Raw genomic sequence first — 13,572 nt, 5'->3', positions numbered from 1 at the left:
GTGTTCTCACATTTACATATGAGCATGTAAACAAGTATTTGGTATTAAGTTCATGTGTGTAGTCACAGATACAATTTCCTGGTTTTTCATAACTTCAATGTACATTGCCCCACCATTTCCAAAGGATTTGACATTTTGTGATGGGGGACAAGGGAAAGCATTTATTGATTATATAGTATTAAGACCAGTGCTTATTGAATTGTCTTACTGTGTCAGGATGGGGCTTTTTCTCTCCTTTATTCTCTTTGCTCTTTTCATCCTCTCTTCTGACAGGAAGAGGACACTTTAGCATAATAATACACCAAGGTCAAGTTTACATGAGTTATGTATTAATACTATCTTAGACATTAGAATAAGCAACACTGTATAGTGCAAATGAGAGCTGGAATCTCAGCTAGATAAGTATCTTAGTCTCTGTGAACCTCGTTCTTTATCTGTAAAATGGGACTAATAATCCACAAGGTTGTGACTATTAAATGAAAATACAAGAGAGTTGTACAAATCATGAGACATCTAATATTTGTTGGTATAGCATAGGATAACTAAGAAATGAACTAAAGGAGATAGACAAAAATCTGTTAAACAGGGATTTCTATCAGGGTACAACTTTCTTCCAGGCAAACAACAGACACACACACCCACGTACACATGAACACACTCAAACTGGAATGTTGAAAACAGCACAAAATAGAAGAGCAAGAACCACTTACAGATCACTGGTGTTCAGACACATGTTGTCAACTCCAGGGAAGTCCCACATTGCCGAGACAAGTGCTTCTGTGCTCGGGTGATAATTCCTGCAATATGAAAGGACAGAAAAAAATTCATGATTTTTCTACTAGTCTCCCATATTAAAATCATGCTTGAAGAAATGAAATGTGGTATATATAGAACGGTTTTCTTTTTCTTTTTTGAGACAGAGTCTTGCTGTGTTTCCCAGGCTGGAGTGAGGTGGTGCCATCACACGACTCAGTGCAACCTCAGCCTCCCGGATTCAAGCAATGCTTGTACCTCAAACACCCGAATTGCTGATATTGCAGGTGAGCGACACCAGGCCTGGCTAATTTTTGTATTTGTAGTAGTGACGGGGTTTTGCCACGTTGGCAGGCTAGTCTCAAACTCTGCAGCTCAAGTAATCTGCCCACCTTGGCCTCCCAAAGTGCTAGGATTATAGGCATGAGCCACTGCACTCAGCCTAGGACTGTTTTCTTAATCTAAGAAATCTAAAAAAAGACACAGTCTCAGGAAAAGAAAGAAAGGTATCACAGGAAAATGCACATGTCTCTATTTGGCTGCCTTCTTATTCACCTAATTGTCACATGCATCAGTGATCACCTATTGTATATGTGACATTATATTATATAGGATTCTGATATTGCTATTTAATATTTGTGAGACCAATAAAAAGTTATTTGCTGTATATTACAACAGATTGGGAAGCCACAACTAACCTGGCTTTCTTGATTAAAGTCTAGTCATTAAAAATAAGTATCTACTATAACTTTAGTTTTAGATGAATGCAAAAACTGAAAAAACTATTTGTTGACAATAGAAGTAACATACTGCAATCAATCCAACTGTTCATTCCTTTAGCAGAATCAGGTACCGTGGCTTCTAAGTACTTTATTCTCCAGCATCTCATGGCATTCATTCAGGTACAACCACACTCCTGGCAGCATTTTGGAAACGTTCTTTTAGTTAACAGAAAGAAACTTACCCATAGAAGGCTGTCTGTTCGGAGGTACCATAAAGAGAGGGGGAGATCTGAATCTCTGGATAACTGTTGCTGGAATTTCTCAGTGTGCCAAGGCCCATAGCAGTGGTCACAAAGACGATGGGGAGGATAACCTGAGCAATGAGACCTTTCCAGTTCCTGCGGGTGTGGTGGAACCTCTTGAAGAGTATAGCCATGATCTTCTTCAGCAACAGTCCAAAGCCATCCAGCCTCTCTCCTCTTGTCAGGATTTTGTCTGATTAAGAAAAAGAGATTGGATATGGTTCTGGGAAATCTTGATAAGGAATAAAGTAACTTCAGAAACTATAGATAAATGGTATAATACAGTGTGGTGGGAAAAGCTTTTAAAGATTTGGATTTGAGGTTCAGCAATTTCATTTATCAGCTTTAGCCTTGGACCTTCCATTGGGAAAACGGAAAACTATAATGTCCATCTCATACAGAACTATGTGTAAAGTGATTTGAAAATTCTAATTCACTATACACAAAATATTATTAGTCATAGGCATAGGAATTTTACATGTCAAAGTTAGATATCTAGAATTTCATAAAGGATCATTGTCCTCAAACTCTAAAGTCTCAACACAGACTCAGTATATATTACTAATACCCAAGAGATGGTCTCTATGAAGAGAATAAATTCATGTGAGACAAATACAAATACAAACTCAAACACCAACCTAATCTAACAATTTGTTCCTACTGTGAGTAACTTAGTGACTGTAAGTCTAATTGGCTCTGATTCTAACATGAGGTCCAATTAATTCACACTAAGAGTAGGAAAAGGGAAATCCTCTCTTCCAGAGTACAATTCTAGTTCAACCACATACTTATTACATTATCTTTAGAAATTTGGAATGATTATACGGCCTTTCAAAACTCCATTTTTGCCACTAGAGTTATTAAAAAAAAGAACTCATTAGAAAAAATATCTGCCCTCCCCATACTTCGAAATGCTTTTCTGGTGCTGAGAAAAATTCCACGGCAGAGCAGCTGTAGAGGCCATAAACCATTGCTTCCTCAATAGAGCTCTATGGCTAATAATTTCAGCTGCTCCCTCTAAAAACAGGTTCAAATATAGCATTCTCTCCGAAAGCCTGCCACCACGCACGCCTTCATAGGTGATAAGATGATGGTATTCATCAACTCTGTGTATATTTTAAGTTTTCCATCGGAAATTATGGAGCACAAAAATCATGATCTTCATTTAGCTGATAAGAAAAAAATACAAAGCTGCTTAATTTAAAATGAATTCCAGTTAAACAGAGTGAACAAGTTTAAATGCAAACTCATATCTCTGCAAAACGGAATTGTAGAAGGAGCTGAATATTTTCAGTTAATTAGTATGCTTTTCTGTTTCTTGAGAAATTACGTGTGGATGACTTACAGGTGTATCAAATGGAATAAATGTGCTTTCTAAAAGATAATGTCAATGAAGGGAACATTTGGACTGAAGAATAGTTTCAAATTATAAGACACATGCAGAGGCACATACTTAGCCTTTGCTTCCTGCAGCAGATGACCACTTTCTAATCAAAGTCCTCAATGCCATGGAGGCCACAATTATAAAAGAAAAGAAATGAGAAATATGACAGAGGGCAAATTAGCCTCTAGTTCCAGAATTATACAAACATCAGAGATTATCTTTCCTGACTTTGAGAGCCAGGCAAATGTTTAATTAAAAGTTCTGTTCCTAGAGATTTTTTCTGTAAGCAAAAACTGTTGAAATGACTACTCCATGATTTATATATCATTTTACTCTATGATTCCTTAAGTAAATGGTGTTTCCAGAGGTATAAATTAACTGTCAGAAAGAGAAGAGACAATAAAAGTTATTTTCAAAAGAGCCCAATCCCTCAAAGTCGTGTCAAGCAAAATGATTTTTTAAGCATATCCTATGTTAAGGATTGGGGGAGGAAATCTACTATTATAGACTCTTAGCCAAATTAATTAACTCAGAAACTCTCCCCAAAAGCAGTTTCTCAGCACCTGAAAGACTCAGATTCAGGTAGGTTAGACATGTTTTCCAGTGAGGGTACCATAAAGAGTGGCAACTCCTTTTTTTTTTTTTTTTTTTTTTACTTTTTTTATGACTATTGTCTCTACTTCAACATGTCTAATAACAAGTAGTGAACTACTTTACATGGTAATCTTGTCCATTGTTAGCCCCAATTACGAGAAGAATTTTAACTTGCTGAGCATGAATTGAAATTGTAGAAGTGACATCTTGAAAACAATTTCTGGTGGGTAGGTGGAATACTCATCACCACACCATCAAGGGAGTTCTTTCACATTCTTCCAAGTACCTTTGAAATGGAGGATTCGATTTGGTTTAATGAATATTTTATATCTTAAAAAAGGAGGCTTACATTTCCTTAGTGTTTTTTTGAATTTAGAATGAAACTTCAGAGTTGAATTTTTAAAAATCAAAGTCTGTCTCTGATTTTTCTCATGTATGTCATCTATTAGAATTAAACAAAATATCCACATTAGATTCATACCGTCTCTGTCTGTGAAATTGCTGCTGCTCACAGATAAATCATCAGGAGTTGAGATGCCATTGGCATTGGAATTCCCAATTTTCTTTTGTGTTAAGTGCTCAAGACTCATAGCACTACTTTTTTGTGACTCTTTGGTCAAGTTCAGAAAGACCTAGAAAGAGAAGCCAGATCACTTCATTAACATGAAAAGTGCATATCTTTTCTCATTTCTAAGCTTACCCTTGATTTTGAACTTTTATCACATTTATTGAGACAAATTTTTCCCATCTGACTTCAAGTGAATATTTCTGTATGTAAAAGATACATGCTGTCTAGCTGGGGCAACATTTTAGTCTCAGTCTTACATAAGAATAGTATTGAAAAAATGTTAAGCTTTTCTAATTTTGTGAAATATTTATTTTAAAATATTTTTTTAGAAAAAATGGCACATATTTATTCGAAGGGAACAGCAAGTTATATCAGCTTGAGGAAAAAAAAGAAATGTTGAGGTATACCTCCTCCACGGTGGTATCTGAAATGCCGTAGCACCCGATGTTGAGGTCACCCATGCCATTGTCGAGTGCCCGTAGGAGTGCCAGGTAGGCCCCTGAGACTTTGGTGCTGAACGGAGGCAGCACATAAACAAGCTCTCCCCCAATATCCTCCTTGAGGTAGGCTTCGGGGAGATGTGATTGGATCATTGCTGTCACAGCCATGGTGTCACATACTGCATTTGCATTTAAATTTGGACTCTAAGAGAGAAAAGTAGGAATTAAAACACTCTCCTGTCTTTACACTATAGTGCCCCAGGGCCCTAATCAGAGGGTGAGGTGATGAGCTCTTTTAGGCCACTCCACACCTGAGTCAGATAATACATCACTGCTCTAGAGACCCCTTTGCCACTTGGGTCCCTATTCTGCTGGCCCCATTCTCCCACGTCACCCTGTCCCTTCTCTAACCCCCTCCCTCTCATTTGCTCTACTCTAGCAACAATGGTTTCTTTTCTGTTGCTAGAGGGCTTAGGGTTCAGGCACATCCCCTCCTCAGGGTCCTTGCAACTGGTGGTCCTATGCCTCCAGATAGCAATATGTCCCATTCTCTCACCACCTCCAACTCTCAGCTCAACTATCACTTTATCAAAGAACCTCTTCTCTTATTACCCTACTTAAATATTGCCCCACTCAGCATTCCCTGCTTTATTTCTATCCATAGCATAGAAATAAAGATACTAAGTGATGTACTAATTGCTAATATATGAAATAATTTACTTAATTGATTGTATCATCTGAATTACTCACACTCCATCGGAATATAAACTCTAAGAGGCCAGAGACTTTTCATAGTACCAGGTCACTGCTGTGTCACCAGTGCCTGGGACAGTGCTTGGATATCATAAGGCATAATGTACCTAATACATAAATTTCTAAATTAATGAGTATAATAATTAACAGTATAACTATTAATAGTATAACATCTTATTATATCTTTTAAGTCACATCAGGAGGATTAGATATAAAATAAATGGAGGTAGTTGAAAACTTCCTAATAGCATATACATCTTGCACAGTATTTTTAAATCATATGTTCTGTTAGGTGGTGAGCATTTTTGTTCTCCAAAAGATGTAAAGATACCGTTGACCTGTGTAAGTTACAGTCCCTGCACTGCCACTTGAGGAGTGCTAATCAGAAAGTGAACCCAGGACTTCATATTCTTTTTATTTGCTTTTGATAAAGCAGAAAATTGAATTTTTGGCTTTCTAGGTTGAAATGTTAGGAGAACTAAAAGCCTGATTCTCCATCAGTAACCTTAAGATGTCAATCATTTTTTTTATCTAGCACATTGGTTCTAAACGTGCAGTCCCCAGACCAGCGACATCAGCATCACCTGGGAACTCAATAGAAATATAGTACATTCTGGACTCCCATCCTAGACCTACAGGATCAAACACTCTTGGGGTGGGGCCAGAACTCTGGGTTTTAGCCAAGACCTCCAGGATTTTGATGCTCACTCAAATTTGAGAAGCACTAAGCTAGTATACTAATGAATTTTAGCAATGAATAAAGTTGGAGAGACTCTGCTTCTATTTTATATAAAACTTAATTTATGATGCCATAATAAGGTATATTTTCTCCCATTCCCACCTTCTTCTTGGTGAGCGTGAGGTGATACCCATCGCCAAAGGCTTCCTTGAGGTAAAATGGGGACCCACAGCACCGAAGCCCACCCTGCTCCAGGAAGGCGATGCGGTCACTCAGCACTTCAGCCTCATCCAAGTGGTGCGTCGACAGAATGATTGTTCTGGCTTGAAAACACAGACAAGAACAACAGAGAATGAAACATGAAAGTACAGTTCCCAAGAGACACAGAGTTGGCCAGAGTAAATCCTGTGACATCTGAGGAGAAGAGTCACATTTTATGAGGTAACTGAAAAACTGACTGATCTCAAAGAGCTTCCAAAATGATGCAAGAAAAATTCAGGGCCAGGCTCACTGGGTCACGCCTCTAATCCCAGCAATCTGGGAGGTTGAGGCGGGCAGATCACTTGAGGTCAGGAGTTCGAAACCAGCCTGGCCAACATGGTGAAACCCCATCTACAATTAGCCGGGTGTGGTGGCAGACACCTATAATCCCAGCTACTTGGGAGGCTGAGGCAGGAGAATCTCTTGAACCCGGGAGGTGGAGGTTGCAGTGAGCTGAGATCACACCACTGCACTCCAGCCTGGGCAACAGATGAGAGTCCCTCTCAAAAAAAAAAAAAAAAAGAAAAGAAAAATTCAGAAGGGTATTCTTAAATATTTGGAGGCATTTTTTAATACAAATAAACAGCAAATAATCCTTTATTATGCTGAATGACTAAATGTTCACCATTTGTCATGTGGGCATTGGCAATTCTTCGCAGTCTATTAGAATTTTGCTCCCGTGGGTTCATTTTGCATTGTTTCTCTCCCTCTTTTCCCTTTTCTTCATTATGAAAAAGCAATAATTTAAGACTTTTTGAATATTCCTCTCTGATTATTCCACTCCACTCTGATTACTCCATTACTTCACATCCTGTTAGCACTTATTTAGTCTGTTTTCAGTTTATTTTCATTTGTGTATGTTTGATATCTCTAATTAGATTCTTAGCTCCTCTAAGCATTAAACTTTGAAACTTCTGTTGGATTTACATGCTCTCAAAAAGGCCAGTTAAATGCTCAACCGACAGCGGGCAGTACAGAGATATTAACCAATTGACCCAGAAAGTTATCTGGGAGAAAAATCTTCGGAAAAGAAAGAGCCAATCTTAGACTTTTAAAAGATATTATACCTGATAAATACGTACAAGCATTATGTATCTATACAAATAAATTTTAAAAATTTTTTAAAGATACCATAAACAGAAAAGTCATCAATTTGCTGTTTTTTGCTTGTTTGTTTGTTTGTTTGTTTTGAGACAGTATCTCACTCTGTCATCCAGGCTGGAGTGCAATGACTTGATCATAGCTTACTGCAGCCTTGACCTGCTGGGTTCAAGTAGTGATTCTCCAACCTCAGCCTCCTGACTGCCTAGGACTCCACATGCCAACCACCACAGCCAGCTGTTTTTATTATTATTATTATTTGTACAGACAGGGTCTCACTGTGTTACCCAGGCTGGTCTCAAAGCAATCCTCCTGTCTTGGCCTCCCAAAGTGCTGGGATTATAGGTGTAAGCCACTGCACCCAGCCTCAGTTTGCTTTTGTATATGCCAGAGGGCAGAGGTATGACTGCTGGGTGGAGAAGTTCTGAGAAACTACTCATACCTGTTTTGTTCTTGGATATAACATCCCATATACTTCGGCGAGAACATGGGTCAACTCCAGTAGATGGTTCATCCAAAATTACTACCCTTGATCCACCAATGAGAGCTATGGAAATAGATAACTTCCTCTTCATTCCTCCTGACAGCGTTCCAACTCTCTTATGACGATGGCTATATAGTCCAGTATCTTTTAAAGTCCTTCAAAAATAATGTATGATGGTTATTTTTTACAGATATATTATTTGAGTACTGGAAACATACAATAACCCTAATAGATATGTATTCACTAAATAACTATTATGTGCTCAGTAAGGTACAATAAACTCTTGAGGACTCCTAATATAGTTTTCTATTATTTATCACCTGATTGGAGGTACAGAAAAAAAAAAAAACAAAGGAATACATAATTCATTCCTTTGACAAATATCTAGAGAGTGCCTGCCTATTTTGTGCCAGGCTGTGTTTTACAGACTTGGGAAAAGCAGTGAACAGATAAAATTTCTACTCATAAGGAGATTATGTTCTAGTAAGTGTGTGTATTGGGAGGGATATAGGAAAATCCAGCCAGTAAATATATTCTCAAGTGAGTTTTGGTGGTGATAAGTGCAACTAAAAAAATAAAACAGAATATAAGATAAGGAGTGGCTGGGACATGCTATTTTAGGCATCAGTTTTATATATGGCAGTCATCTCAGAAACGGTGACATTTCGGCAGAGACCAGGAAAGTGGTCATTTGACCACGAATAAGTCAAATGGCCACCTGGGTGGGGGGGTGCTGTAAGTAGAGGGAAGAGAAAGTAAAAAGCCCTGAGGCTGGAGCAGGCCTAGGATAGTCACGTGTGTAGCTAGTCCAGTGTGCCTAGAGCAGAGTGAATGTGGAGGTGAGTGGAAGGACATGAAATCAGAAGTGAGAATGGAGGCACTTAGGACCTTGTAAGCCTTGATAAGGCTTGTTAAGGACCTCGTAAGCCTTGATAAGGCTTGATAAGGCTTGTAAGGCTTGATAAGGCTTGTAAGCCTTGATAAGGATGTTATTGAGTATTATACTGAGCGTGGAAGGAAGCCATTGGACAATTTAAATCCAGAAGTGACATAGTCTTATCTGCAGTTGAAAAAGATCACCCTGGCTGCTCTTTGAAGAACAGATTTCACAAGAGAGTGAAATCCAAGAATCCACTTAGGAGGCTTGGACCAGTGTAGTAGCCATGGAGATTAGAAGCAAAGGATTCAGGACAATATGGGAGCCAGAGATGAAGAGAGTTAAACAATTTCAGTGTAATAATTGGCCGATAAGGATAATGACCTTAAATGTTTGCAATATTAAAGAAGTAGAAAAACTAAAAAGTAATTATTTTGTGAGAAAACATTTCCTATTGGTATCATTTCCAGAGATTTACCAACCAAGCTATGGGTCTTTGAGAGGAGTTAGCAACTTAGGTTCTCATTCCTGTTTTAACTTGCCTTTTTACTTCCTCATGGAGCTGCTTTTTAGTCCAGTGAGGAACTTTGATGGAACCATATAGGAGAAGGTGCTCCTTAGTAGTGAGGTAACTGAACAAGACGTCGTGCTGCATACAGACTCCCATGTTCTTCCGTACCGTGTGTAGGTCTGTTTTGATATCTTTTCCATATACAAAAATGGTGCCTGCTGAGGCCCCAAACAGCCCGGTTAACATGGAACTGGAAATGAAGAAATGATAAATTAGGTATAAGCCAAGCATTGAAGCTAGATATTAGGACTAACTATATCTCAGGTGTTAGAAAGAAAAAATACAGTGTATTTTCTCAGGCAAGGGCAAACTATGAAATAAAATGGTATTTAATGGAAATAAGAAAAATTACTTTTAAGTTTTTAATAATTCAGAATATTACATAAATGCTACATGATGGTGGTGGTGGTAGTGGTAACAATGACAAAAACGATCAGGCAATCTCAGCTCACTGCAACCTCTGCCTCCTGGGTTCACACCGTTCTCCGGCCTCAGCCTCCTGAGTAGCTGGGACTACAGGCGTGTACCACCATGCCAGGCTAATTTTTTGTATTTTTAGTAGAGACGAGGTTTCACTGTGTTAGCCAGGATGGCCTTGATCTCCTGACCTCGTGCCCCACCCGCTTTGGCCTCCCAAAGTGCTGGGATTACTGCGCCTGGCCACGACTGGGCTTTTAAATTTCAAGTACATTCTCACTCCTTGAGCAAACCCATGCACTTTCCTGACATCTCTTAGCATCTACAAGTTGGCATGTCTCAAAGTTACATCTGTAGCCCAGACCTCATTATTCAGGCTCCAGGATTGCTCTATATATCTATCAGACAATACCACTTCTCTGTGAGATTTCTTACAGGGTCCTTCAACTCAATATGTTTAAAACTGAGCTCATGATCTTTACCCTAAAAGCCACACCCTCATTGATCTTGCCTCTTTCACCATGTGATAAATTCATATACTGGTTGCATGAGACTGGAATCCGTAAGTCATTTTTGCACTCTCCTCCTATCTTAATCTCCTAACTACATGCCCATCTCACCGTTTTCACAGCTATCCTCATGGGACCATCATCATCATCACCTGCCTAGCCCATCACTCTAAGCTCCTAACTCTACTTCCCACATGCTCTTTGTTCATCTCCAGTCCTTTTCTCTACACTGTGATTAGAATATTCTCACCTGGATAATTCCCCATCATCTTTCAGATAGTTAGTAAATTGGGCAATTATTTAATACCCATCTCCTCCACTACAGTGTGAGCTCCATGAGGTCAGAGAAAGGTCCTGTTTTCTAAGTACTTTGTCTCAGTGACCTAATCAGTGCCTTGCATTGCAGACTTCTGGATTAAATTATGAACAATGGAAAATGCAGTTTTCCCATATGAACATTGAAATACAAATAACATACTTTATATTAAAGATTTCTATTTAGAACAATAAAATGGGGGCATTCTCAGCTAAAATTATAGCCTCTTCAAGAGCCTTCTCTGTTCCTTTTCTTCATTAGCCTCTTATTGCCTATTAGATACATGAATGGAGCTGGAGACCATTATCTTTAGCAAATTAACACAGGAACAGAAAACCAAATACAAATATGTTCTTACGTATAAGTGGGAACTAAATGATGAGACTACGTGGACACATAGAAGGAAACACCACACAGTGGGGCTTTCGGAGGGTGGTGGGTGGAAGGAAGGAGAGGATCAGGAAAAATAAGTAATGGGTACTAGGCTTAATACCTGAGTGATGAAATAATATGTAAAATAAACCCTCATCATATAAGTTTACCTGTGTAACAACCCTGCACTTGTGCCCCTGAACTTAAAATAAAAGTTCAAAAAAAATGGCCTTTTTGTCATTGTATTCTCCCTAGAAAGCCAACTTCGACTTTAAACAGGCCATGCAAATAGCAGAGGCTATATGCTCACTCATTTCATGACCTTCCTTTGTCCCCTTTTATTTACAAAAAAAAAAATTAATTCCAGTGTTTTCGCAGTCACTGAGCTGATTCATGATGATACTAAGTAAGATATGCAGCAACTGATCCTTTTTCTCAAACAAGGGATAGAGCACCAACAGCATCTTAGAGCTGACTCGGCAACTAAGTGAATGTGGAGCATTGGAGCAAATCACATAAAAAACAATTCAAAAGAATGTCACTTTAAAAACAGTTGAATCTCTTCTCCATTCTGACGCAGGAAAATGCTACATAGGTGAGGAGTGAGAAAGAACAGCTTATGTTCTGCTCCTGGCCTTTTTGACTTCTCTCTGATAGCTGGTGGTTCCTTTGTTTCTTTATGAGTCAAGGCAAAGGTTTCCTGTGAAGGAGCAACTGAGGCTAAGTGTGTCTATATCAGGATGTGCAATTTCACACTTATATATACACCAGGCTAGAAACGCAAATAAATGAAACAGGGTGGGTGTATGAAGCAGTGAAACTTGGTAGAGACCAGGGATGAACCAGAAAGCAGATACTCCCTTTAAGAGATCAGTTATTGCACTTTGGGAGGCCAAGATGGGCAGATCACGAGGTCAGGAGATCAAGACCATCCTGGCTGACACAGTGAAACCCTGTCTCTACTAAAAGTACAAAAAGTTAGCCGGGCGTGGTGGCAGGCACCTGCAGTCCCAGCTACTCGGGAGGCTGAGCAGGAGAATGGCGTGAACCCAGGAGGCAGAACTTGCAGACAGCCGAGATCGCGCCACTGTACTCCAGCCTGGGTGACAGAGCAAGACTCCATCTCAAAAAAAAAAAAAAGAAAAAAAGAGATCAGTTACTAATGAGCCCCAACGAATAGTCTCTACCTAAGAATATGAACTCAATGTTGTAGAATTTCCTATTGTCTAAGAGGTGCCAAGAATATTTATTTTTATTGGAAACTCCCCATTTTACAAAATTGGCTCTGAATTTAAAATTTTTTTAAGTATTAGAATCTTTGATTTTGACTCCATTCTATAGCATACAAGTTGAGCCATCTTCTTCCATCTGGGAAATGTAATAACTTCATTTTTTATAAATGTAGGTTAGTTTATTTTTTAAAAACCTGTTTTTATTGTAATACGCTTCTATGGCAATAAGTGTCAAAAAGTTAGCATACATGGTAGTAGTTTTCCCAGCTCCATTGGGCCCCAGCAATGAAGTAATATGCCCTTCATAAAAGTTCAGATTGAGGTTATCAACAGCAACTTTTGAGCCATAGATCTTTGTGACCCCATGCAGGGCAACCCCAACTGTGAGATCTTTAGGTTCAGGCTCGATGTTGGAGGAAAACATGTATTCAGGACCTGGAGAGAAATCAATGGAAGAGTTGTAAACTCACAAGTAAGGTAATGCAGCTAGAGTTAGACTTTATCTTTATTAAAAATTGAAGACTATAAAAGTATAACCCTCTAAGTAAAATAAAAATTCCAGAAACAAATGATTTATTATAGTCTTCAGCCTCCTCACTTGGTTACAGAATGAATAAGAGTGGAGAACCAAGGTTTATATCACCCTTCTTTGTTGGAAAAAGCAGTCCCAGAATATGGTATTATAATTACAAATTCTCCTTTATTCAACAAATATCAAATAGTCAAAAGATATATCTAAGGCTTGGTCCCCTGGTTGGGCAGGATGATACCAAATTATGGAATAAATGATGCCTACAAGTTGTGATTTTAGAGTGATAAGACTAGTTCAGATCTGTGGTTTATAGAGTCCAGATCATTAATAACTATCTACACATGCTTCAGGAATCACAAAAGGACCACTTATGTGGCCCGTACTCACTTTATAAAGATGACATGACTCACCTAGCATCAGGAAGACATAAGCTTTGAACTATTTTTCCAGTATTTGGGATGGGTTATGCTAAATTACTGATACTTGTTACTTGGTTACTTCTTATGACTGGTGACAGATGGCTGGAGTTAGGGGTGTGGATTGTGGCCAAGGAACAAAATTTTCTCTGTGTGAGTCTAACTGGACCACAGAGGGATCTGCAATCTTGGCCTAATTAGCGCCATATGCTAACCAACTGAGCTAATGAGCCCAGAAAAGCCATAACTTAATCCCCATAGGAGTCCAAAGACACATGTGTAGACATTT

The 13,572-nt window shown here is 38.8% G+C and overlaps 1 protein-coding gene across 1 annotated transcript in view; it reads right to left on the bottom strand.

The window, feature by feature from the left end:
* Nucleotides 1-13,572, bottom strand: part of ABCA12 (ATP binding cassette subfamily A member 12) — a 214,955-nt gene that overhangs the window by 43,523 nt on the left and 157,860 nt on the right. The window contains exons 28-35 of the mRNA XM_033230381.1: nt 12,584-12,770; nt 9,461-9,679; nt 8,000-8,196; nt 6,358-6,518; nt 4,731-4,967; nt 4,237-4,387; nt 1,718-1,970; nt 711-797 (exon numbers count right to left, since the gene is read on the bottom strand). Coding sequence (XP_033086272.1) covers nt 711-797; nt 1,718-1,970; nt 4,237-4,387; nt 4,731-4,967; nt 6,358-6,518; nt 8,000-8,196; nt 9,461-9,679; nt 12,584-12,770 — 1,492 coding nt within the window. The remainder of the gene's footprint in view (nt 1-710; nt 798-1,717; nt 1,971-4,236; nt 4,388-4,730; nt 4,968-6,357; nt 6,519-7,999; nt 8,197-9,460; nt 9,680-12,583; nt 12,771-13,572) is intronic.

This window comes from Trachypithecus francoisi, unplaced genomic scaffold (assembly GCF_009764315.1).
Source record: "Trachypithecus francoisi isolate TF-2019V2 unplaced genomic scaffold, Tfra_2.0 Lachesis_group13, whole genome shotgun sequence".
NCBI lineage: Eukaryota > Metazoa > Chordata > Mammalia > Primates > Cercopithecidae > Trachypithecus > Trachypithecus francoisi.
The sequence above is the reverse complement of the archived record's forward strand: the minus strand, read 5'-3'. Positions and strand labels throughout refer to the sequence as shown.